This window comes from Podarcis cretensis, assembly GCF_951804945.1.
Source record: "Podarcis cretensis genome assembly, chromosome: 7".
NCBI classification, from domain to species: Eukaryota; Metazoa; Chordata; class Lepidosauria; order Squamata; family Lacertidae; genus Podarcis; species Podarcis cretensis.
In genome coordinates this window covers 33,515,785-33,540,368 of record NC_137176.1, presented here as the reverse complement: position 1 = coordinate 33,540,368, position 24,584 = coordinate 33,515,785, and the positions used below count along the sequence as shown (strand labels likewise).

The 24,584-nt window shown below is 44.4% G+C and overlaps 1 protein-coding gene and 1 long non-coding RNA gene across 8 annotated transcripts in view; one reads left to right on the top strand and one right to left on the bottom strand.

The window, feature by feature from the left end:
- Window positions 1-2,927: 2,927 nt before the first annotated feature.
- Window positions 2,928-3,698, bottom strand: LOC307220170. Its single transcript, XR_013840743.1, has 2 exons — window positions 3,587-3,698; window positions 2,928-3,255 (listed from the first exon to the last, which is right to left on the bottom strand). It is a non-coding gene; the product is annotated as an uncharacterized lncRNA (long non-coding RNA).
- A 138-nt stretch (window positions 3,699-3,836) lies between these two features.
- Window positions 3,837-24,584, top strand: part of LOC307220152 (uncharacterized protein) — an 87,598-nt gene continuing 66,850 nt past the window's right edge. The window contains exons 1-2 of one of the 7 annotated variants that reach the window (XR_013840720.1): window positions 4,114-4,152; window positions 19,055-20,188. Coding sequence is in view for 1 of the 7 variants with exons in the window: in XM_079983858.1 (XP_079839984.1) it covers window positions 10,798-10,822; window positions 10,862-10,990 (154 nt within the window). In the remaining 6 variants the exon portion in view is untranslated. Of the gene's footprint in view, window positions 4,153-4,990; window positions 5,026-10,734; window positions 10,823-10,861; window positions 10,991-18,314; window positions 20,189-20,642; window positions 20,660-24,584 lie in introns of those variants that run through there. The other 6 variants (XM_079983858.1, XR_013840719.1, XR_013840721.1 and 3 more) reach the window with 6 other exon arrangements.

The window sequence follows — 24,584 nt, the reverse complement described above, 5'->3', positions numbered from 1 at the left end:
TTCTTTGTTCATGTGATAAAATTATTAACTATTTTTATTTTGAAGGGAGGCTCAAAATACCTAAGGTGTGTCAATAAGCTAATAGTGAAAGACAACGAAAGGTATCATTTAAAAACAAACAAACATATTTTTAAAAGAACTGGGCATTCTGGTCACCATCCTCTGATAACTTACTCCACAAGAGTTTTGTAAAGATCCATACACTGGGGTATAAAATTGCACATTTTCACTTTTGATTATATTTCTTCCTAATAAATGAAGTATGTCATGGAAAACAGAACACTAGGGGGCAGTGCTGAGCCTCTTCTGCAGAAAAGTAAGTAAACGTGGGAAAATTCAGATGTAAATAACACAATGTATTATTTCCCCCCATGATTTATTGAACAGCATAAAGCTGTATGCTGCTGACTGAACTCCAAAGGCTTTTTTATATATAAATATATTCTTGAGGGAAAACACCATACACCTACACACAACTTCGAACAGTTGGAAGTTAGCTCTAAATATTACCAGTGTGTGGGAAATTTAGGTTTTTTTTTGGGGGGGGGTTTACTGCATTTTGTGGAAAGCATTGGAACTTATAAATTACAATATAAAAGAGAATATGCTAGAAGTTGCTGCCTCCAGAATGCCTCTCCTGTCTGATTGATCCTACAGCAAGTACACAGTGGGATTTATTTCAGAATAATTAAGCATATGATTGGGCTGTTCAGCTTAAATTTCTGTAAGATTGATTGTGATGTTATCAGTATTCTTAAAAAATTCCAGCGTTCCCGCACCCCACTTCCGTATTATATAGATCTGGGATAAAAAGTCACATTCCTTATCCAACAGATGCCTGGGGTCACACCCATAATTCCCCATAAAAACATACAAATGTTGCTGTGGCTAGACACCAAACTGTTGGTTCCATTTCAATCAACGTCACACACAGACACACACACGTTTTGAAATCTTTAGCACACACCTTTTCCCTTGCTATGCTCTGGTAATGTCTCTAGTGACCATATGAGTCAGGCCACTGCCCTTCATTTTTCCTCCTTCCTGCTCTTTGCTGAAATGCTGGCAAATCCCAAAGTTCCAAGCACTTAATCCAGCACATCCTTTGACACCTGTATTGCTCATTTGGAAAACTTGGCAGGGGTGGGTGGGTCGAGGGGCCAAGTGGGTCTGCTTTCTTGTCCACTGAAAGCAGGGATATAGGGCACCTCTGCCCCTCCAGAATTTAAAATAAAAAACATAGATGTCGTTCATAGAAGCAAAGGATCGTAGAACTTCCAATACCAAATAAAACAACAGCTAATAGGCCACCACTGTCGTGCTTGTTGCACCACAACTTCCACCACTGACCATTGCCATTGGAAGAGCCACAGATCCCACATCACAGCACTAAGAATGCAAGCTTTTTATCCTAACTCTGGTCATTCAGTAATTCTGGGTGGATATAAGCAGGGCTCCCCCCAGGGGGGACGCAAGGGTACACAGTACTGGCACCTCTTTTTGTGTGGCACTTACTGTAACAACTTCGTGGTGAGTTCCAGCACCTCTTTTTCTAGGGAAAAAGCACTGGATATAAGCACCACAGGCCCTGCTGATGACCCCAGAAATATCTCATAATAAGGCCCCAAGCCTTATATTTGATAGTCTTCCTGATTTACAGTGCAGCTGTGTACATGGGACTAAGTGAGGCTCACTCTCAGGTAAGTGAATAGGATTGCACCCATAGAGATGAAGAAATGGCCTGGAACTCCCGTCAGACTGGTTTTATGGTACTTAATGGTTTAAGGAACTATGCACACCAGCCTGAGGATGTGCTCCCACTGAATACAGTTACACTTACAGCTGAGTAAAGGATCGCAGTGCAAGATTGTCAGCTGTGACCCAGGAAGTCGGCAGTTCAGGTCTTTCCCAGTGGTTTCATGGGTGATGTGGCCTCCGGCAAGATACTGTGGGGACAGCTATGAGGCATGGAGCTGCAACTTGTCCCAGCTGCCTGATATGCATTCCTATATGATATACGTAGCTGGGAGCGAGCATCACCATTCGCTTTTGCAGAGAATGTTAAGAGATACCCCATGTTTTGCAGGCTAGGCACCCATGATAAATGCAGTGTGTGATGTGCAAATCACTCCTGTTGATTGTCCTCTAATACTTGTTTCTCATAATCCCTTTGCAAGCTTACCAAGGCTCAGTTGGTAGAGCATGAGACTCTCAGGGTTGTGGGTTCAAGTCCCACATTGGATGAAAGATTACTGCCTTCCAGAGGGTGAGACTAGATGAGCCTTGGAGTCCCTTCCAATTTGACAATTCTATAGTTCTATGATCTCCTGTTCAAACTTTTTTAAAACATACCCAAGGATCACATGGTTAAAGAGCTGCCTTCTACAGTTGCACCATTGGTTAAAGAGCTGCCTTCTACAGTTGCACCATTACTGTCCACATTGACCTTGAGGTGGTTTATCCAGGATTTCAATCCCAGTCCTACCGGGAGATGCCAGGGTTGGGACTTTTTGCATGCACCAAAAGCTACAATCTCTGTGCCTTTTAACTGTTTCATGCCTAGCACAGCTGCAACAAAGCCTTTTCCATTACAGCAAGTTGTTGGCACAGACTCGCAGTGCCTTTCCAGGCCCGTGACCTGTAATCTCAGAGCTGTTTCATTTGGGCCTGCCAACTGTGCAAACAAGAAGCCGCAGCCAAGCCTGTCTCCCTGACGAGTGCATCTGTATTTGTGATATACATCTGTCACACTTAAGACTTTACACTTTCAGATGTACAGTACATTTAGAACAGAGCAGGCACGTGACACGGCCTGAAAGCCTAACTATTGACAAGGTCATTGCCATCTGCAGGAAGCAATTAATGGGTTCCAAGCAGATGTCTGTAACAGGCAAGTTCCGTACTGGGTGAGCACAAGGGACTACAAGTACATACAGCCCATTTATTGCTAAAAATTATATCTCATTGCTGGGCGGGAGGCTGCATGGCATTCCTTAACTGGTTCATTTATCAAGTCTCACTGGTTTTAAATGGAAGTTGACTGGCTTTGTAGGACCACATCCCTCGAAGAAAGCAGGTTCACTGTGCTGTGGGTTGTGGGTGTGTTTTGAGCCGAGCCACACTTGTGCAAGCGTTTACCGAATTCTTACGAGTCCCGTTTGTGCATGCCAGTGGTTTCCCATGGTGAGAACCGCAGTTAGATTTCTACATTTCTGAAGGGGAATGGGATGGTGGAAATAACTCTTCAGCAATCTTCTCAGGGGGGGAAAGAAAAGGGAAAGGATAATATCAATATTTTATTGAGAATGATAGAGGGGGAAGGGGGGGAGTAAACGGGGGGAGAACAAGGATATGTATAAATATATACACGTGTGTGTGTGTGTGTACACAGCACATATATGGATGTGCCTGACTCGCCCCCCGTAGCAAGCGCCGGCGCCGTTCACCCCGTCCTTCCCCCTTAACCTCCCTTCTCTTCTTCCTGGTTCCTCCCCAGAAAGGCTGCGGCGGGGTCACCGAGAGAGAGAGAGAGAAACTGGGAAGAGAACCAACTGCTGCGCAACGCTAAAATAATAATAATAATTACGAAAAAGCCGCAGGGGGAGGGGGTTGCTCCGCTTTCGCGGTCAGGCAGGCCCAGACACCTGCCGGAGCGGGAGGCCGAGAGGGAAGGGAGCGCGCCGCTGCCTCCCGCCGACCCCGCGGAGGAGGGGCAGCAGCAGCAGCAGCAGCTTCGCTGGAGCAACTCGAGGCGGAGCCGCGCCCGCGGTCGCTGTCTTTAACCCCTCGCGCGCTGCAGAGTACCGGCGTCTCGCTCCAAGCCGGAGGGCTCTTTTTTTTTCTAACCTGGAGCCGCGTCGGCGTGACATTTTCGCGGTCCTCCTCCTCCTCTTGCAAACGGTTGTGCTTAAGCTCCCGCCTCAGGGTGAGAGGGAAGGAGGTGGCCCGATTTCTCCCGCCAAAGTCCACTTTCAGCCCGCAACTCCTCGGTTACACCCACCCGCGCTAGGAGCTCGTCGCCACCCCTTCCCCGAAAAAGCAAAACAAATAGGCGGCGTCTCCTGACGAAGGCTTTCCCGCCCTTTCTCCAGCCACCATTGACGCCCAGGGCTCGCTCGAAGGAAAGCGCCTGTGGCGACCATCCCCGTCCAAGTAAGTGCGCAGATAGCGCTACCTTGCGCCACTGAGCGGGAGGGGACTTGAGCCCTGGTAAGCGCGCGTAAAATGGCCAGCTTTTGCAGTGCGCCCAGGTGCAAGTCTCTCCAGCACATTTACTGGGTGAAAATGCCAGTCATCATGGAGGTGCAGCTTGCCTGAGGGTTTAAACCCTGCTTTGGTGTCCTAGGTCACAAAGAGACTGAAATCCTGTGCTCTATTGTTAATACAGTGGTACCTCGGGTTAAGTACTTAATTTATTCCGGAGGTCCGTTCTTAACCTGAAACTGTTCTTAACCTGAAGCACCACTTTAGCTAATGGGGCCTCCTGCTGCTGCTGCTGCTGCCGCGCCGCGGGAGCACGATTTCTGTTCTCATCCTGAAGCAAAGTTCTTAACCTGAAGAACTGTTTCTGGGTTAGCGGAGTCTGTAACCTGAAGCTGAAGCGTATGTAACCCGAGGTACCACTGTACCGTACTTGAAGCTGTACCGTACTTGAAGTAAGCCCCCTAAACAAAACCGCTTCCGACCGTCTAAACGCGCAGACGGGTTGCGTTTCATCAGATCCACCCGGGACTGCGCAGCAACTTCTTTCTGTTTGCCAAAGTCACCTTTCTCTACCCCCGCCCTCCGTCCGTCCCTCCCACCTGCACCCTTCCCCTCCCCCCCTTTTTTTTTGAACTTGGATTTGCTCTTGGGTGGGGGAAAGGAAAGCACCGCTTTCGGGAGGAGGTTTCCAAAAGGAACGCCACGCGCCTCTTGGCTGGCAGAGAGAGAAAGGAAGGAGCGGGCGTGGCGCGTGGCTGCGCGCGAGACAGGCAGGTGGCGCCGGGAGTCCTGCTGGGGGAGGGGAAAAGAACAAGGAAAAAGGTGAGGGATTGCACAAGCGCAATTCCGAGCCTTGCCCATGCCTGGCGGTGGGGGCTTGTTCTGCAACACGCACGCAGACACAGACACTGCCGATGCTTAAGTTCATGTGCTGACAGCGCAGTCCTATGGATGCCTGTGCTCAGGAGTAAGTAAGTCCCATTGAGGTCTGCGGGACATGCTCTCAAGGAAGTGTTCATTGCAGCCTGCGAGTGCATGTAGAGAGAGACGCAGACTTTAGAAGGATTACTTTGGAGGCAAAGGTTCTTGTGGCATCTTATAACAACAATAATAATTTTTATTATTCATACCCCCCCCTGCATTCTGGCTGGGTTGCAACAGATATAAAAAGGCAATAAAACATCAAACATTAAAAAAAAACCTTCCTGATACAGGGCAGCCTTCAGATGTCTCCTAAAAATTGGTTAGTTCTTTATCTCTTTGACATCTGGTGGGAGGGCATTCCACAGGGCTGGCACCACTCTCAAGAAGGCCCTCTCTCTTCCTGGTTTCGTGTAACTTCACTTCTTGCAGTGAGGAACCACCAGAAGGCCCTCGGAGCTAGATTTCAGTGTCCGGGCTGGACGATGAGGGTGGAGGAGATCCTTCAGGTATACAGGTGCAAGGCTGTTTAGGGCTTTAAAGGTCACCACCAACAGTTTGAATTGTGCTCGGAAACATGCCAGGAGCCAATGTAGATCCTTTAGGACTGGTGTTATATGGTCCCAGTGGCCGCTCCCAGTCACCAGTCTAGCTACCGCATTCTGGATTAAAAAGATGTTAAAAGATCAACACATTTATCATGGCATTGGAATGGAATCCTGTTGTTGAGTGCACTTAAAATGTTATGTATGTAGTTGCCCATGTGCTCTTTTCACATGTTCCCTTTGTGCCACCTGCATGTGTGAAAGATAGAAATGCAGTTTTAAATGCACATGTATAAGATTTTTAAAAAAAATCAATTTCTGTGTAGGAAGGTGTAGGATTTATTAACGCCTTTAAACCTTTGTTCATGTAACCTGTGAATAGACATTTTCTAAACTAAGTGAAGTGTATTCTTAGTCTTCCATCCTCCACCGCCCCCCCAATAACATTGTACATATTTGTGAATAGCGTTTTTCGCACGTTAATCTTGTTGGTCACAATTAACAGGTAAGGTGCTTTTAAGGTTCCTGTGCTGCTAACAGCAGCTTCACAATCAGAAATTTAACGGGTGAAGGTGCGTTTCCCCCCTTGTACTAGAGATGAAGCGATAGGGAAAACTTCATATATTACATTTATTCATGTCAGCTGCCTGTAGGCACATTGATTAGCCTGTACGTAATGAGGGTGCTCTTGATTCTAAATATGAACTATCTTAAGGAAATGTGTTATATAATTACAACCCCCCCCCCAAAGTTATCTCTTTAAAGATATACTAGATTGGGCACCATCCGTTTTATTCTGGATAGCATTTTTACAACTGACACTGCGATCATTTTTTATGATTGATCTTAATGTGCAGGTGTGCTTAACTGAGGCAGGATTTGAATTTGCTTTTCTCTTTAAAGCTTGTATTTAAGGTTGATGAATTGTTACCTAATACATTTTCTGGGCAGAAAACGGGGAAGTTACAGCTGCTTACAGCTGTACTGTACAGAGACTGTGTAAACATAGTCACTTTAAATTAATCGAAGTATTCTATAGTTTCAGATTTTGTGCTTTATGACAATAAATATTACAATGGCCGCACTATCTTTCTTTTTTTTTTTAAAAAAGTATTTTTTGGTTTTTTACAGTAAAATAAAATTCTCAGGCACCTGCTTGTCAGGCAACATAATCCTAAACCAGGAGGGGGGAGCAAGATGTTGCTGCTATGCTGGTAGAAGGCCAATATCTGGTGTGCGCTTAACTCAGGAGGGGAAATACTGTACGCTTGAGTAGGCAATAGAAAAGTGGGGTGAAAATGACAGGTGCATCTCCAGCCTCCCTGGAACATGGCCATTGGCCATCAGTTGGGGACTGTGTCAGCAATGACCCTACATGCCAGTGAAACTCAAAACAATGGGGATGTGCCCTCAGCACACATCCCTGCATCACAGCATGATGCAAGAGGGCCCTAACTCCATCAGTCCAAGGGACACAGCCAACAGTAATGCCAGCACCCTTCACATCATTCTCCCTCCCCCCCACCCCCCTGCTGACTGCCCCATACACCCCAGCAGCAGCACCCGTCCTCCTGCCGCCTGAGAGGCTGCTTCCTTACACTACAGTGATCAGAGATAGGAGGAGGCACACATCGTGAACTCCCCAAACTTCCTGCTTTTACCTCTCCTGAGTCCCATCCTGTGACTAGCTGAAGGCAGATAAAGCTAGGGTGGGGACAGTTGAATCCTATCTTCCAATCCCTAGCACGGAAAACAAAACAAAAGGTGCCTGGGAATGAATAGCATCTAGGACAATGTTTCCCGAACTTAAGTCTCCAGCTGATTTTGGGCTACAACGCCCATCATCCCTAGCTAGCAGGACCAGTGGTCAGGGTTGATGGGAATTGTAGTTCAAAAACAGCTGGAGAGAGACCCAAGTTGGGGAAACACTGAACTGGAACTGAGGATGCCTGAAAAGGAAACACATGTGTGATGTTGCCAAGCCGTCACACCAGCAGTGTAACTCAACAAACGAGCAGAGGAGCAAATGGAGTCTGCTCTTCGTCTTCCATGCTAGGGGAGAGGACCTCAAAGCGATTGTGTATTTCTAAACAATCAGAGCGAACCCTGGGCCTCCTACTTCTTTGAGTCACGTTTCTCCATATATTTGGCTCCTGTGTTGGTGAACTAGCCTCCTGCTCAGGGGAGTCCCCTGTCTCCTCCTTGGTGGAGATGGTGTGCTCTGTTGCTTCCAAGAAGAGCTCCAGCTCTCTAATTCTTTGGAGCGTAGCTACACGTTCCTCCAGTTGCTGGACTTTGTCTTCTAAGAGGGCAATCAACATGCAATTGCTGCAGGTAAAGCTGCCTGCAACCTTTGGCAAGATGGCAAACATTGTGCAGGAACCAAGGCGACTGCAGCTGTTCCCTCACCCTCCATCTTGAGAACGTGTCGTTGGGGGTGGCTACAGTGGTCCTCCATCATAAAAAGCGTGAAGGCAGGACAAATAACCCGCCCCCCGAAAACCTAGGTCTCCCCCAACAAATGTTTGAGACTAGCTCCCCTAAATCTAAAAGATAGATCAAACTGCGCGCGCCGCTAGGCGTGCGCCGCTGCCCTGCAATCTCTGATAAGCTCCTCCCACACCTAACAGAAACTCTGCCCCCTCTGACCTTTGCTCAGGGAGAGCAGCTAATCAGCCACAAAGAAACACACACACAAGAAAACCCTTTTTGCTCCTTCTTCAGCTGCTGCCCTGCAAGCTCTTTGACGTGCTTTCGAACTGCTAGGTTGGCAGGAGCAGGGACCAAGCAACAGGAGCTCACCCTGTGGCGGGGATTTGAACCGCCAACCTTCTGATCGGCAAATCCTAGGCTCTGTGGTTTATCCCACAGCGCCACCCAAGTCCCATGATATGTGCATAGCTATTCATAATTCCTTCGTTGTAAGATGCATGTCTTACAAAAGAAACCAGTACTTATCAGGGTGCTTATAAAACACATAAAACATTTTTGGTATTTTTTTTTCTTGCACTCATGGCAGTGGAAATTATATGCAGAATGCATATGGCTCGGTAAGAGAAAACACAAGTTATCTGTTTATTTTTACAAGTTAGCTATCTATATAGACACTGATTCAGGAGTAATAACAACACACTATGAGTGTCTTCTGTCTGGCATCAGGCCTCATGGAAAACCTTCAAGAATTTAATTGAGAATTGGATGAATTATGTCTGCTATAGTAAAATCTGACAGGCTTGCAGTCCCGTCTTAGAGAGTAAAAAATGGTGAGCTAGCGAAGCTCTTAATCGGTCAGATCTCCTATAGTTAGGTAATGTTCTAATTGAGTGAGTGGGGCTTCAGTCTGCTTGATTTCCTACAGTATCTTAAGAGATGTTTGTTGCATTGTTCTGTTTCATTTTACAATGTATCCCCAAACATGCCTGAATCTGTAGACGACTTAGGATATTGGCTCTAAGCAACATGGAACAGACAGTTCATTTCAGTTTATAATGTCAATGCCCAGAGTTTTGAGCAACTCTGCCCAAACGTAGCTGAGAATATTTTCCATTGATCTTCACAGTATCACCTATAAAGCGAAATTCTTAAGATTTGGTTTATTTTGCAAACTGAATTGTAAACCAAGCTTGTAGTATAATTCCATTTTGGTTTGTAATTTGGGTTAAAATGCAAAGTTTTGGTATAAAAGATGGTGTCTGTAGATTTTTTTATATAATATTTATACCTCTTAGTTTCTCATTTAGTTCAAGGCAGCTTACATGAATAATAAAAGTCAACGCCATAAGAACGGCAATATTAAAAAGGCAACTTATTTAATTTTCTACATTTTCCCTACCTTTGTCTATTTATTTGTGTTGTTCTGTTGCTGCACTTTCTTTCATAACCTTCAATTCACTTGTTGTTGCCCCCAAGTCCTTAGTCCTAAGCGCTTGTCACTTATGCATTGCCATAGCTAGGGGGCGGGGTTTCCTAGCTGATTTTTTTTGCCTTGGGTGAAGCCTGCAGAGGAGCACCATTGAGGCGCCTGTGTGTGTGTGTGCGCGTGCGCGTGCGCGCACGCGCCAAACTGTGTCTTTGACCCCAGTGAAATAAAGCCTAGTTTCGCCCCTAACCAGCCATAAGCTTCAGCACAGTGATATAATCTTGTCACAGAGGAATTCCAGCAGTGCTTTCTTCTGTTGCACTATATGCTTTCATCTCAAAACTGGTTGCAATCACTTTGTTCATGCATGTTGATTTTTTTAAAATAATAATTTTGCCACTATGTCTTAGTGATAAACTCAGCAATAAAAATACTTCTAAAATTTTGAAAAGAGACATTAAAAATGGCACCCCCCCCCCAATAACTACTAGGTGATTTCAAGAAGTGGTGGAAACCAAATCACTTAAGAGTAATTTAAGTTAACCTTAGGAACATCTGGCAAGTTTTTGAGAAATCAGAACGGTTATATAAGAAAGACTAGTTTGTTACTTCACTTAACATGGATTATTGTCTTTATCTGAAAGGCACTGATCTGGATAAGTCAACCAGTGTATTCCAGACCATGTACCAAACTGTTTGTTCTTCACACAGACCTTCTCATCTTGTAAATCATAAATCTGCACAGAGACAAAAGTTTGTGCTAAGTAAAATACTATCAGCTGTTCCTACAAAACAACAAAGTCTTCTCTCTCTCTCTCTCTCTCTCTCTGGTATTAATTACCAAGCTAGAAAATGCTCACTTATCACCGTCCCTAGTTAAATCACAGAGAACATTTTATTGAAGGCCAGGTGCAATGTTATCGCTCATTTGTTTTACCTGCAGCTGCAATAGTTTGTGTCGGTTAATAGTTTACTCGCTATCAAGAATACTATTTCCTTTTAGCTGCTTTCTGACTCAGTTCTAGTACATTGCCCTATTGTGTTTGCGCACTAGCAGTTTGGATTTAATGCCACCATTTGGAAATCAATTCTGTTTGTTGTTTAGAGACTAAAAACACTTGTGTGTGCAGAGCATTAATTCCCTAAATGGACCCTGTTAAGCATGACCCTCAAACTCAAGCGTTTTCACCATCTGGGGCCAAAAGTTTTATATTCAGCTGAAGAAAAAGAGGCTGCAATGCAAGAGACGGGGCCGGTACTGTATTTATAATGGTGGTTGCTTGTTTCTTATCAGGTCCCTATGTTCTTCCTGAGACCAATGATTGCATACAAGGTCCCCATGTTCTTCCTGAGACCAATGATTGCTACGAGTCCAAACACTGTTGTGGGAGGTGGAATTGGTCCCCCACAGAAATATGTACTGGGGCCCCAACAGACAAAGAGATTTACTCTCCAGTCAGAGGTGTGGTATGATTGTTGTATATACCTGTTGTTTAAATTTTGAATGTGGCCTTGGGCATCTTTGAATGGAAAGACAAATGTCATCAATAAATACTCATGGAGGTTCCATAATAAGGAACAAGGACTGTAGAAGTAAAGGGAAATGCACAAACCATGGTATTGATAATAGAATTCAGTTTCCTGTGAATCACTGGTGTCTGTCACTTTTAAATGCTCAATTAAACTTTATTTTTGTAATCAATTTTCATTGAAAGTTTTTCACATATGAAACAATAAATAGGTAGAATAGGCACTGGCCTATTGGGCCCTACGTCTTTTATGTGCCCTGCAACAATGGATCACAATAACATTGATTTGATCTTGAAAGAAAATTACAGTTGAACTTTCTTAGTTCAATGTTATCCCACTAGAGTGCATGCATGAGCCCCCCCCCCTCGAGATTTTGGCTGCCTAGCGGCCTCCACAGGATTTAATCCAGCACTGCCTGGGAGCTTGCCCCTCTGGGAGGCCCTCTCTGCCCTGACCCTCAAACAGGACCCTCCATCTTCAGTCCATCACCTTCTTGTGTGCATCTTCCTTGATAAGAGATAGGGAACTTCAGATTACAGGATGACTTAAATGTTATTTTTGGAACTGACAGTAGAACAGTGTGGAGAAGCCAAATGTTAGGACACAAAGCTAAGAGCATATACTGTAGGAGCAATGGTAAGGGTCTTTGTACTAGTGACTAGCACAAAATTGTAAAGTGTGGTTTTGAAGCAATAGCACAAACAGACCAGAACTTTATATTGATCAGATGCTTTCCATTTATTTGTTTATAGCATTTATATAGGATTCACAATGACATACTCTTGGTGGCTTCAAAAACATGAAATACTACAATACAGTATTACAGTCCCGCTCATGAAAGCACAGTGTCAGTCAGAGGTAGGTGGAGAGTGATCATTGTGATGGGCAGTACAGCAGAAAGTACAATCCTGTCTAAATTGACTGGATTGAAAGCAGCAGCAAAAAAATGCTAGCCATTATTTGACTATCAATACTCAAACTTAAAAGTCTTAGTAATGAACTCATCTTTCAAGAAAATGTATTCAGGTCTAAAATTCAAGAACAGACCTCCAGAACGAATTAAGTTCTTAACCTGAGGTACCACTGTAATGTTAAGTGGCTAGAAAAACACAGTGCATAGATGAGAAGAAAGTTACCTGCACAGCATATTTTGCCACACTAGATAACCTGTGGGTCAAAATTATCTCTAATTACTTCTTAATAAGTACAATATACAACACCTAAGGAGATATGCACTATGGGTAAATTCCTAGTCACATATTACATTGCCACAGATGTGGAAAAACTAGGCCAATTTGTTTTCATGCTTTGCTTAATTGTGCAGAAATTGCATGCCATATAAAGTATAATAAAGGCACCATATTGCAGAAACGGCATGCCTTATAAAGCATATAAACAAAAAACTGGCAGTGAGGAAGAAAAGCCGCTTTAAGAGGGGAATTATGAACAGTATCTGGAAGGAGTAGTTGCCAACTCTTGTTTCCAGCTGTACTCTTTTTCTACTCCAAACATACCCCCAATCTACTTTTTGACTTGTATTCAAAGCACAACTCTGTTTTGAATGATACAGGGGAAAGAGAGAGCTCCAGGAAGCAACTGGAGCAGAGAAGCCATATAAGCATTCTTCCAGTTCACACCTAATTAAAATTTCTCCTTTAATATAACGACTTCTACCACAATAACCAAATCAATTAACATTTACCATGGATGGGTGTTGTAGCCGCATACGGAAAAGGGGACCATGATCTTGTGTATATACCATACACCTGTGAATTTTCAGAAGACCAGTTCACTGCTACAAAAAACAAAATACAGACCTGCAAACCTTTTCTCACAATGTCTGTGATATTACTGGCACCATATAATACCTAAAAGTTTGCAATGAACATTGCAGCTATTACTTTCCACAGTGCTCATTTATACAGTCGGTGCAAGCAAGAGAGTTTATCAAAACTGATAAACATTTATGTCTCCTATTGAACAGGACGGTGCCTGATCTCCCTTGTTTTGCAACACTTGACATGCTCATTATGCCTGGGGTTTTATCTGTGTGTTCGTGTGCTTATATAAGCAAATGGAACTGGCACCTGGCCAGTTTTAAATTGGTCCAACAATTTGAAGGTGAGGCTTTTACCATCAAGAAAGATGTATTAGTGGGCGGTAGGTATAAAAAGGTTGACTACCCCTGGTGTAGGGGGACGTGTCAGTCACATGACATCAGTAGGATATCAGATGATTAGTAGCTGGGTGGCCCCACCTTCCTGTCAAAGTTGGTTTGGCAGTGTGAGGGAAATAAAGATCTGGCCCACCAGGCTAAGAAAGTTTCCCCACCCTTTGGCATAGAGGTAAGCACTGCTGAAAATGTGTCCCTGCTGATCTTTTAGGCTCAGTTGCATGAATTTACTCCAAACTCATCTATCAAGTATGTCTTCAAACAACTAAAAATATGCCTAGTTTACTGCTGGTTCAGCCTAGAGATGGACTCCTAGAATGAATTTCAGAGTGTCTCTGTGATCTAATAGTGAAATTATATATTTATGGCACACTCTCGTTATCTTGCTTTTTATATGTGCTTGTTACTGGTTAACAGCTATTTGCAGTAATGCTAATGCATTTTTCGTGTGTTTTGTTTCACTCATCAATTAATGAAAAAATGAATTGCATTTTGAAAATTTCCGCAGGTGAACAAAAATGTCTGAAAGTTCTCATCGGGTAGGGTGCAGGGTTTTCGTCACTGATATCTTACTTTTCTCAGTGCTAGGGTGCAAAACTGGCTCAAGGGGTGGTTGGAAAGGAAAAGCAGAGATAAAAGCAAGAGAGAGAATAAATGGTAGGAAGCAAGGAGTTAAGCTGCTAGGGGAAGCCAGCTGCTGTGACTTGATCACATAAAGATAAGATCTTTAGGCTTGTGTCATCTCCTAATCTGTTATATTATGTGCCTAAATACTATCAGATTTGACCCTTGTGAGCCTAGATTTCACCAAGTTAAACAAAACTCATTCCTTGCAGAACTAACAAAAAAACCAAGACTTTAATTTAAGCAGGCACAAGGCCTTAACTTGGGACGTGGGTGGCGCTGTGGGTAAAACCTCAGTGCCTAGGACTTGCCGATCGTATGGTTGGCGGTTCGAATCCCCGCTGCGGGCTGAGCTCCCGTCCTTCGGTCCCAGCTCCTGCCCACCTAGCAGTTCGAAAGCACCCCTAAGTGCAAGTAGATAAATAGGTATCGCTTTATAGCGGGAAGGTAAACGGCGTTTCCGTGTGCTGCTCTGGTGCTGGCTCGCCAGAGCAGCTTCGTCACGCTGGCCACGTGACTCGGAAGTGTCTCCGGACAGCGCTGGCCCCTGGCCTCTTGAGCGAGATGGGCGCACAATCCTAGAGTTGGACACGACTGGCCCGTACGGGTAGGGGTACCTTTACCTTTACCTTTAAGGCCTTAACTTAAGCTAGGCTCAGTGGCCTAGGATTGACCCTACAAAAGACTTTTACTTTTTCTCTCTATATTAACAGTGGGAAAGTGCATTCGGATCTTTTTAAACACCATTGTTGAACATGCTGGGGGGGGGGGGGGCGCTAGCAGCATTTTTTGATTTCCTGTCTTTTGGTTTACCCTACACTTTTCTAATGCTCTATATTGATCCCTTCCATTGATATTACGTGGGCTGCAATATAACAGAATCCCTTCTGTCTCCCTACCTTTTGAACTCATTTGAACAGGCAACCTTAAGAGAACCCCCCTGCCACCCTTTTTCAAATTTCCCATCTCATCCTAGCCTCTCAACACTTCAGATGAACATCTGGCCCAGAATATTACTCTTCGAATCCGTCTGAGCTGAACTTTATTTAAGGAGAGTGCAAATAAATAAGTAATGCAATAGTTGTCTTTAATAGGGAAAGCAGGGTGGCATGTTTCTTTTATTCATTATTGCTTAATAAATCAGAAACCTGCAGTGACTGTGAGCAAATCACCATTTAAATCCACGGCCACCCAGAGGAAAGAGGCAAACAGTAAGATGTATTGCTGAGTCGGTACCTGGCAATAATATTGAATTACATGGAATTTTATATATATAATGCACTAAAATGTAGTGCATTTTAGGCAGTTTGATACATGATGACTTTCCTACACAAGATATCAAGGTGGGGGGAACAGACATGTCTGCATTTGTCACACATGTGCATTTGTCGTGCATGTGTGTTCTAGTAGGACTGATGCTTACAATTCGTGAAGTGCCCCATGGGTGTTCAGATGCCCTGCTGATTTCAACAGAAGTGTGTCTCAGCTAGCTTTCTCTGGCCTATTTCCAATCTCTCTGTATAAAACCCAGTTCCCCACATCCCTATTAATATCAAGAAGCAGAATGTTGGAGACTGGTGGGAGGTGGGTGGATGCTAAATTTGGTCACAGGAGATGAAAGAGATTTATTTCCCACATTCCTGAATGCAGTCTGGAAGTTGGCTTTGGGAGCAGTGAATGGAAGGGTATTTCGGATACACGGTGTTCCTCCTGTTTTCCAAAGGCAGCTTCAGAGAGCTGCAGGGCAACAGAGGATTTGCTTCCAGCTCCCTGCCAACCTTTTCCACCTGAAACTCTATTGACTAGCAGAGCATAGACAGACATCCTTGATGTTCTAGACCAGTGGTTCCCAATTAGGGGTCCAGGGAACTCACCTGACCTGATGCTGGGTAAGCCTGGCAGCGGACTGGGCAAGCCTCGTGCCAGCCAGGCTGAGATTGGCGCACCTGGAGCAGGAGCCCCTGTGGCATCCATCACAGCATCCACAGCCAGCAGGGTTCCTCAGCTGCAGGAAGACTGGCTGCTTGCAGACCCGCCTAGGCTGTGACCGCCACAGCCACTGCTGCTGAGAGCCCCGCAGCGGTGGGGGAAGGTGGAGGTGGTAAGGTGCAAGTTCTGAAATCCTGAGGTCAGGGGTGGTAAGTCTCATTTTGCCACTTGAGGCAAAACAGGAAGTGCCACCCTGCTCTGCCACACTACCACCATACCACTACCCACCACGGGACACTCAACCACCACTGAGCCACCTGCTAGATGCACTACAGCTGTACCATACCCTCCAACATTTCTCCAATGAAAATAGGGACACCCCATTCCATAATTATAATTTTACTATTTATACCCCACACATCTTACTGGGTTGCCCCAGCCACTCTGGGCAGCTTCCAATGTATATAAAAATATAATAAAACATTGAACTTAATTTTTTTAAAAAAGAAACTTGTATCTGTATAGCATGGGTAGGCAAACTAAGGCCCGGGGGCCAGATCCGGCCCAATCGCCTTCTAAATCCAGCCCACGTATGGTCCGGGAATTTGTGGGGCCTGCCTGGTGTTTTTACATGAGTAGAATGTGTCCTTTTATTTAAAATGCATTTGTGGGGCATAGGAATTCATTCATGATTATTTTTTCAAAATGTAGTCTGGCCCCCACAAGGGACTGAGGGACAGTGGACCGGCCCCCTGCTGGAAAAGTTTGCTGACTCCTGCTATATAGCAACATCCTTAAGACTGTGGCTGTCAGCAGCAAATAAACATTTCCCACCTTTCCTACAGTCACATCTGTGCTGGGCTTTTTTTAAGGTGGCAGCAAATCTAATTGCCAGCAATTCACCTGGCAGGAGTCCTCAGCCCTTGCAGGATCCTCTGCACATCTAATTTAAGCAAAGAAAGGCACAGGCTTGTAGGCTATCAAGCCTATCAGAGCATGACTGAAGTGTAGCAAGGTTAGGTTTGGAATTGTAGCTGGTCCTGTGAAAGAGGACATGGGTGATGAATTCTCCCTTTCCCCATCCACAGAACAATAGCCTTAACACTTTTCTGGATACAGCAGTATTTTCTGTCAGTGTGGCAGAGGAGTGGCTGGTGGAGAGATGGAATCATTGGCTACTTAGTTGATCAGGGAAAGGTTTGATTCAAACCCTGCAGCTTCATACCGTAGACTGGGGCAACCCAGCCCATAGCTGTCAACTTTTCCCTTTTCTTGTGAGGAATCCTATTCGGAATAAGGGAATTTCCCTTAACAAAAGGGAAACGTTGACAGCTATGACCCAGTCAGATGGGCGGGGTACAAATAATAAATTATTATATTATTATAAAGGAGACTAGATGGCTGAGAACCCTTTACAAAGAGACTGGCCTTTTGGATCAGGCCTATGCTAGCTTAATATTCTGAACAAACTCATTTTTTTCCTCAGAAGCAAGCCCTCTGAATGCAGTAGTGCATGGGATTGCAGCCCTAGTCAAAGATGGGTAGACTGGAAGATGGTTTCTCTGCTACCATTCGCTTCTGTTGGGCCATTTCGGATGAAATATTTTGGTGTTCATTCCCAGGCACAGTACGCATTTCAACTAGACGGAAACCGGTTTAGTCATCCAGAATTTCCCCCCAAAATGATCTATCTGCTAAAGTAGGCCTTTGCTGACAAAAACCTAGTGTCACAATAGTCTTCAAGGTGCCACAGGGTTCTGTTGTTTTTCATGTTAATGCTCTCTTGGGACCATGGCTCCTTCATAGGATTAAAGTTCCCAGGGATCCTTGATTTGGTACTGTGACACTTAAACGTGTTTAAAACTGGCTTTAATGTGTAATGTCAGCATGCTGTCCTAATTTTCAGACATCAGCTCGTGTTAGCTTTAGCTGAGAACTGCTGCACGTTTGTCACCTGTAGGAGGAGGGTTGCTGTCTGAGACCAGCATAATGAAGACTAAAGAGCTTTCTCCTGGACTCTTAGCATTTGCTGTTCCTTTCTTGGTCTGCATTTTCCCACGGCACCCATTACTTCAGTATCTGGGCAGCAGAGACATGTTCAGAGTCATGTTAGGAAACCTTCTGTAACCCATTCCTGCCTATCTGTTGCTCCTCACTTGATGATGATGATGATGATGCTAAAAGCTATGTAGCAGCTTTAGAAACGCTGCAAACAGTTCTGTATGCCAAAGGGTAACTCTACTAAAAGCAGCAGGACTCCCACCCCCCAAAAACAAGTCACCCCATGCAAAACAGCTCAAAACAACACATCTGATCTAGGGTAATAATAGAAGAATCCCTGGCACCACTGCATCCCTGCAGGTTTTTGGGGGGCTGGATTTGGTATGCCGGGTCATCCTCTGGTGCTAGCTTAGAAACTGGCCTTATTTTTAGAGAGGACATTGAATTATAACAGTGCAAGTCAGCTGACTGCTTTGTCACAGAGCTGCTGCTTTCTACATTATCGCAAGTGCCAGAGCTCTCCCTGCTGCAGTTTTCTAGTCGCAGTGCGGCAAAGCAGACGCCTAGAACCGGGCACGGAGCAGCATAGGCTTTATTATTTTGTATTAAAAAACCTTCCATCTGTTTTACTGCGGTGTACATTTTTTACCTTTGTCCAGGAGAAGCATACCACCTGGATGTGCACGTTAGCTTCAGACATTCGCAGCGTCTCTTGAACGGAGGCACGCACTGCTCGGAGCCTTTTACCTAAATTGCCTCTGATGAAGAGCGATTGGTTTTTCTGCCTTGTATGTGAACAGTTGCTTACGCCGCAACGACACACACCTGCAGGGACAGGACAAAGGAGACGATACCTGTTACTGTCTGGGGCCTTTTTAACCCCCCCTTCTGTTTTTTTGGTTGTTGCTTTTTTGCAAGTGCTCTGCTGCGGAAGCCTTCTCAATATCCCAGAGTAATATATTAGTTCCTGGTCCTATAGATATAGCCACAGTTTCTCCCACCGGTTAGAGCAAAAGCTCAAGCGAGAAAGCAGACTCCCTGACCTAAATCAATCCCCGTCCTTTTGGATGGATGCAGGGTAGCAGTCGGCTAGCAGTGTCACAGCCAGCCATCAAGTGGAGAATCTCTGGGATTGCAATCTCTTTCGCTTTCAGCCTGTGAGAATCGAGTGCTCCACTTTGCTACCCAACTGCTGCTGGTTTCTGTTTTTTACATTTCTTTTCCATAAGCAGCTATTTACTTGTGGTTTTCTTTTCTCTCTTTTTTTAGCCTCCTAAGTGTATATTTGTGTGGATTAGTCTGTCGTGAGCGCAGTCCTTGTCCTCATCACATTGGAAGCGAGGGCACTGAAGTCAGCCTGCCTTAACAGTTGTTTCTTTCTGCGTGATGCTATGCAGCTAGAATGGGTTACATTGACAACAAAGGAAGACGCACAAAACACCACTATCTTCTGGGTTGTTGTTTCAGGAGAATATATAACTCTTCTTCAGTTGCAACACGCTCTTTTTTTTTGTATTTTGCTGTTTCTTTTTCCTTTTTTCTTCTCTAAAGCCATCTAATCAAAGAACAGGCAACGTTGTGGATGTGGGTTTTCAAAATGCTATTGGAGGGGGGGTGGCGATGTGATGGGGGGAGAGAAAAAGACAGCTCGTGGAGAACTGTGATTTGTGGCAAGCAGCACATCCTTTGCATTCTTGCTGATTTGAAAGACTCAGGTTTTTGTTGTTTTTTTTGTGAAGAGGAAGCCCTAAAGGACAAGTTCTGTAACTAAGAAAGCGATCGTAGATAAAGGAATAAAAATGACAAGCGTAAATGGAGGCTCAGAGCAGAAGAAACTGTCAGTGCCTGGATGGCAGCTTCACCCAGTCTGAATAATTATGAATAATTCATAGAACAAAATTACTCTGCTTTCACCTTTTCCACTTAAAATGGCATGATGTGAATCTCTAATAAATTTTCAAGATAAAATATAATGCCAATTTGAATCCGAAGAGCTTTTTTTCTTCCTTTTTGCAGCCAGATGCTACACGCCGATTCTTCCAGTATACCTTTCACAATTATTCCGTGAGAATCCCACTTCATCACGAAGCACCATTACCAATGAAAATTACTGTGATTACAATGGCAACAATAGAATGCCATCAAACAATTTCTAATTTACCTAATTTGCTAAGGCTGACTGCATTAGTTTCATTGCCCTGGTCTCCATGCCTGGCATCTTGGATCCATATCAGAAAGAGACAAAAGTAGCATCGGTGTTCAGCACCATTAACTTCGACGGCACAGGAGAAAATGCAGCCATGTGTTTCATGGTTTCAGCCATGTATGTGTTACACGCCTGCTTTTCCATCATCCTTGGCGATTTTGTTTAGCTTCTGGGCGTAGGATGGAATTCTGTTACAGGTTTGTGGATACCGTAATGCTCAAGTGCTTTAAACTGCAGGAGATTTTCAACCGTACAATCTGTACAGTATATATACTTTGAATTAGCTAAATCTCCCCCCCCCCCTTCCCCTCATTTGGACGGTTATCTGATTCCAATATAGAAGAGCTTTATGCTGCCGGTGACAGTTCTGGTTCGACTACTTAAGTGTATAATCTGAAAATGGTTGCAGTCAACAAAGCAGATGAAAACTGTGTACGTGGCTTTGAGGATTGTTATTATTCATTCAACTCTTATCCAGTGATTTTATAGTTATATGTTTGGTTAAACTAAAATGTTCCGACCATTTTGGGAGGGGGTTTTGAAATTAATCAACTAGGCAGCAATATAAGTAGTGCTTTTTCTTCTTCGGGGGCACTCAAGGGTACGCAATACCAGCACCTCTTTTTGTTGTTGTTAAAAAGTGCTGCACTTACTGTAGAAACTTCATGGTGAGTACCGGCACCTCTTTTTCTAGAAAGAAAGAACTGAATATAAGACAATATCAAAACATGCTAATATTCTGAATGTGCTCTTTTGGTACTAAATTTCAGTACTAGCCATTACTATGGAGAGACAGAGGAATTGAGTGACAGTTGGTTCCTAACAGGGCAATGCCTAACTCAGAAGTAAGCCCTGTTGAGTTCAGTGGGGGTTACTCTCATGTAAAACTACAGGACTGCATCCAAAAGTGGAATTCAAGATTGTCACTATGTGTTCAGATACAGACAGATTCTGAATGCACTTGAAATAGTAAGGGGAGCTAGAATATATTAGGGTTGAAAATCTGCACTGAGGTGCAAATACTGTTAATTTGAGTAAATGCATTAAAAAAAATTTCATTCGTATCAGCAGATTCAAAGAATATTTAAAAGGTGGTTTTTATAAATGCAAAATTATGCAGTAGTTCTTTTCAACTACAAGACTTCTTAATTATGCACTAACTTGCCTTAGTGGTAGAGATGTCGTCTATTGGCATACTTGACTACTATTGCAAAAGCATATTTAACAAACTACACCCAGTATACATTTTTATAATACGATTTTTAAATGTTATATTTTGCATTTAATTTACATAATCTGTTTGTTGATGGAGTGCTTCTCCTTGCATTTTTAGCTTCCACAGTTTTAGCTGAAAGTTTGTCAAAATTTTTGCATGGTACCATTGTATATTTGAAAGGTGCGGTCAGTACCACCCACAAGCCATTTAAGGCTGCTGCCTACCAAAAGTCCACATCACTGCGTGAAAATATGTGGTCTTCAGTAATTTGTGCAATCCAATCTGATTCAGATATAAATTTCCATGTTTATATATCTGCTGTGTTTAATTGGTGTATCATTTAACCCTTTATTGCATTCTGCATTTGGCAACGGATTCGGAAGAGTTCCTTGCAGGCTGTTACTAGCAGAAAAAAAAGCAGACTTACAGAATTACTTGAATTGCCACAGTGCAAACAGCCGCTTGCGCTGCAGTCCCTTACAAGTGAGCAAGAGCCATTTTCCTCATGAGGCAGGCAATAGAAAAAAAACCAGCATTCAGAGTTGGACTGCAGTGGCTGAGATGCTCAAATGGTCCTTAGAATATCACATATCAGAACTCTCAAAGGCTCCACCTCCTCCCCAGCTAGTTTCAGGGATGCACGCCTGCCCTTAACACTTTCAGTGCTTGACATTCTGGTACTAGGTCTTGAGCTTCTTTGTGATGGCTAGCACCCAAACTCTTATTTGTGGCATTGTACCAGTAGAGGAGGGCACTGTGCCTGGTCCTACGCACTTCTGGAGCAGTGATTGGATGGACAGAATGTGGCTGCGTAGGCACTTGATTGGCTTGTTTCCATAATCCGTATCAGGAATAGTAGCTCTTCAGGCTTGTGGGATCTGCTTTTTGTTTGTCTGGCATATAAGACAGATGCTTGGTCTCTGAGCTACACTACTTGCCGGTTGTTGAGAACCTACTGCATCAAGCAAAAGACCTCCCCTGCCCTAGCATCTTGTTCTCACGGTAGACAATCAGATGCCTATAGGAAGCCCATAAGCAGGGCTTGAACGCAACAGAGCTATCTGCATTTATGTTCTCCCATGACTGCTATTCAGAGGCACACCACCTCACACCACATAAGGAGGCTGAGCTTAGGGACAAAGTTACATGTTTTTATTAGACGATCAGCAATCTGATATTACGGACGCGGGTGGCGCTGTGGGTAAAAGCCTCAGTGCCTAGGACTTGCCGATCAAAAGGTCGACGGACCACTTACTGGCGGGAAGGTAAACGGTGTTTCCGTGTGCTGCGCTGGCTCGCCAGTTGCAGCTTTGTCACGCTGGCCACGTGACCTGGAAGTGTCTCTGGACAGCGCTGGCCCCCGGCCTCTTAAGTGAGATGGGCGCACAACCCTAGAGTTGGACACGACTGGCCCGTACGGGCAGGGGTACCTTTACCTTTACCTTTTAATCTGATATTGATGCCATTTCGCCCCAATGATGAGTTTGTTTTAATTTTGTCAGTAAAGCCTAAAACAAGGGTCAGCAAACTTTTTCAGCAGGTGCCTGGTCCACTGTCCCTCAGACCTTGTGGGGGGCCCGATTATATTTTGGGGGGGGGAAATGAATGAATTCCTATGCCCCACAAATAACCCAGAGATGCATCTTAAATAAAAGGACACATTCTACTCGTGTAAAAACATGCTGATTCCCAGACCGTCCGTGAGCCAGATTTAGAAGGCGATTGGGCAGGATTCGGTCCCCGGGCCTTAGTTTGCCTGCCCATGGCCTAAAACATTGTCTCTTGTGGCTTTGATTCCCCTTAGTTCCTCAGACTGCTATCCTGGGTTAGCTTGTGCTCCATACTTTTAAGTGGCCATTGCCAGTGGGTTTAAAGTAGCTATAGCAAGCGCAGGGGATGAAATGGGAGTTCCATAGGACCCATAGGCCAAAGGCTAAGAGGCTGAGCAGTGGCCCCCCAGCACCACCTTCTGGAACTTGCCTTTCAAATAGTGCTGAAGCCGTCGCAAAACCATCTGTAACCCAGGTAGAGAATCCAGAGGTTACCATAGTAGGTGGCGTTGAAAGACACAGAGCGATCCTGCAGAAATGACGATGCCATGCTCCCCCCATGCAGTTTCCAGTGCAGGTCATCTGTCAGTGCAGATTCAGTCCCCGAACAAAGCCGTCTTCCCAACCGGAATGCATCCATCCTATCCAAGAACCTACCATTTGCTTAAACATATTGGACGCAGAGAAAGAGACAGTGGAAACAGAAGGCTCTAGGACAGGCTTCCCCAACCTGGTGCGCTTCAGATATGTCATACTCCATGTGTCATCATACCTGACCATTGGCCATGCTGACTGGGCTGATGGGAGTTGTAGTTCAAAGTATCTGGAAGATGCAATGTTGAGGAAGGCTGGTCTAGGGATTGATGGATGTGCCAATGCAGATGCTTAAGATCAGGGTGTCAGCTGTTTTTTTTAAGCATTTCACTTCCCACTCAACTAGTTTATCATGTGTAAAACTGGAATTTCTGCAAGTAATTTAAGTTGAGCATATGTTCCAAATAACAAACATATATTTCCAAGGATTCACAGGTTAACTGAATTAATGAGTCTAATATAATACACAAGTATTTTTTTTAAAAAAAGGAGTGAGATTAAATTAATATCCTTTTGACATTTGTGGTTCATGTGGACATGCATCAGGATATTAAAAGCATACAGGGGAAGGAATTCAATGTTGTGCTATGTCAATCGTTCCATCAGGGCGAGCTTTTCTTTCCGCTTGCCAAGTGGAACAGTCCCCCTCTCCTTCCCCCATATGCTGTTCTAGGGGTTCTCCCAACTGCCCTGGAGCCAGTTTTGGGGGGCATGGGGAGGAGAGGGGGGAGCCCCACTCCACTAGTAGAAGCCCACAACGCTCTAAAGTATTGAGGATCCTACATTATTATTATTATTATTATTATTATTATTTACTCTTAATGGATAAATGCTATCATTCTTTAGGGCAGTGCTTTTCAACCAATGTATCGGTGATGGTTAAGGATGCCATGAGCAGCACTGAGCCCCCAACCCTCCTTCCTTCCCTCCCTCCTGTGATGAAAAAAACCCCATTGCTTCTGACATAAGTCGGAAACTCCCTACTCAAGCAGACAAACGAGCCACGTTTCTTTAATTTTCATGTATCTCTGTGCTATGTGATGCTGGTCATCTGTCCATCCATGGTCATCTGTCATGGATGCTTTACTTGAGATTCCTGTATTGCAGGAGGTGGGACTAGGTCAGTGTTTCCCAACCTTGTGCCTCCAGCTGTTTTTGAACTACAATTCCCATCATCCCTTGCCACTGGTCTTGCTAGTCAGGGATGATGGGAGTTGTAGTTCAAAAACAGCT